At 58.5% G+C, this 1,056-nt stretch overlaps 1 protein-coding gene across 1 annotated transcript in view; it reads left to right on the forward strand.

Moving 5' to 3' along the window:
* Window positions 1–728: 728 nt before the first annotated feature.
* Window positions 729–1,056, forward strand: part of WNT9A (Wnt family member 9A) — a 19,739-nt gene continuing 19,411 nt past the window's right edge. The window contains exon 1 of the mRNA XM_005428004.2: window positions 729–1,018. Coding sequence (XP_005428061.1) covers window positions 805–1,018 — 214 coding nt within the window. The 5' untranslated portion in view covers window positions 729–804. The remainder of the gene's footprint in view (window positions 1,019–1,056) is intronic.

Genomic DNA, 1,056 nt, shown 5'->3' on the forward strand with positions numbered 1-1,056 from the left:
TTTGGGTTGGAAGGACCTTAAAGACCATCTAGATCCAAGCCCCTGCCCTGGGTGGGGATGCCACTCACTAGATCAGTGTCCAGGCTGGGCTTGGACACTTCCAGGGATGGTGCAACCACAGCCCCTCTAAAAAACCTGTGCCAAGGCCTCACCACCCTCACGGGGGAGAATTTCTGACCTGGGCGTGCTCAGCCTGGAGAAAAGGAGACTCAGGGCTGCCCCCATCACTCTCTGCAGCTCCTGAAAGGTGCCTGTGCTCAGCTGGGGCTGGGCTCTTTCTCCAGCAGCGCTGACAGAACCAGAGCACACAGCCTCAAGGGAAATACAGGTTGGATATCAGGAAAAAGTTTTCCACAGAAAGAGTGATAAAGTTCTGGAATGGCTGCCCGGGGAGGTGGTGCAGTCCCCATCCCTGGGTGTGTTTAACAAAGCCTGGATGTGGCACTGGGTGCCAGGGTTCAGTTGAGCTGTTGGGGCTGGGTTGGACTCGATGACCTTGAAGGTCTCTTCCAACCTGGTCATTCTGGGAATTCTGTGATTCTGTGAAAGGAAGGGGCTTTAATGGCAGGGCAGAAGCACTGGCCAGAGCACACAGTCTCCTCCAGGTGCCCAGCCAAGGCTGCAGCAGGAGTGTCCCCAGCCCAAAAGGTCTCTCTAAACCCATCTCTGCTTTGCTGTCTCCTGTGATTCAGGGAACTCTTGCAGTAATTTTTTGTTTCCCTGCCCTCACCATGGTGCCCCTCTGTGTTTCTCGGCAGGCTGACGGGGAACGAACCCCTGACCATCCTCCCTCTGACCTCAGAAATGGAGGAGGCGGCCGTCAAGGCCCACTACAAGGTGTGTGACCGCCTGAAGCTGGAGAAGAAGCAGCAGGGGATGTGCCGGCGCGACCCCGGCGTGGCCGAGACGCTGATGGAGGCCATCAGCATGAGCGCCCTCGAGTGCCAGTACCAGTTCCGCTTCGAGCGCTGGAACTGCACCCTGGAGGGCCGCTACCGCGCCAGCCTGCTCAAGAGAGGTGGGGCTGGGGGCTTCAGGGGCGTCCTCCAGGGAGGG

The sequence above is a fragment of the Geospiza fortis genome, unplaced genomic scaffold, assembly GCF_000277835.1.
Source record: "Geospiza fortis unplaced genomic scaffold, GeoFor_1.0 scaffold178, whole genome shotgun sequence".
NCBI lineage: Eukaryota > Metazoa > Chordata > Aves > Passeriformes > Thraupidae > Geospiza > Geospiza fortis.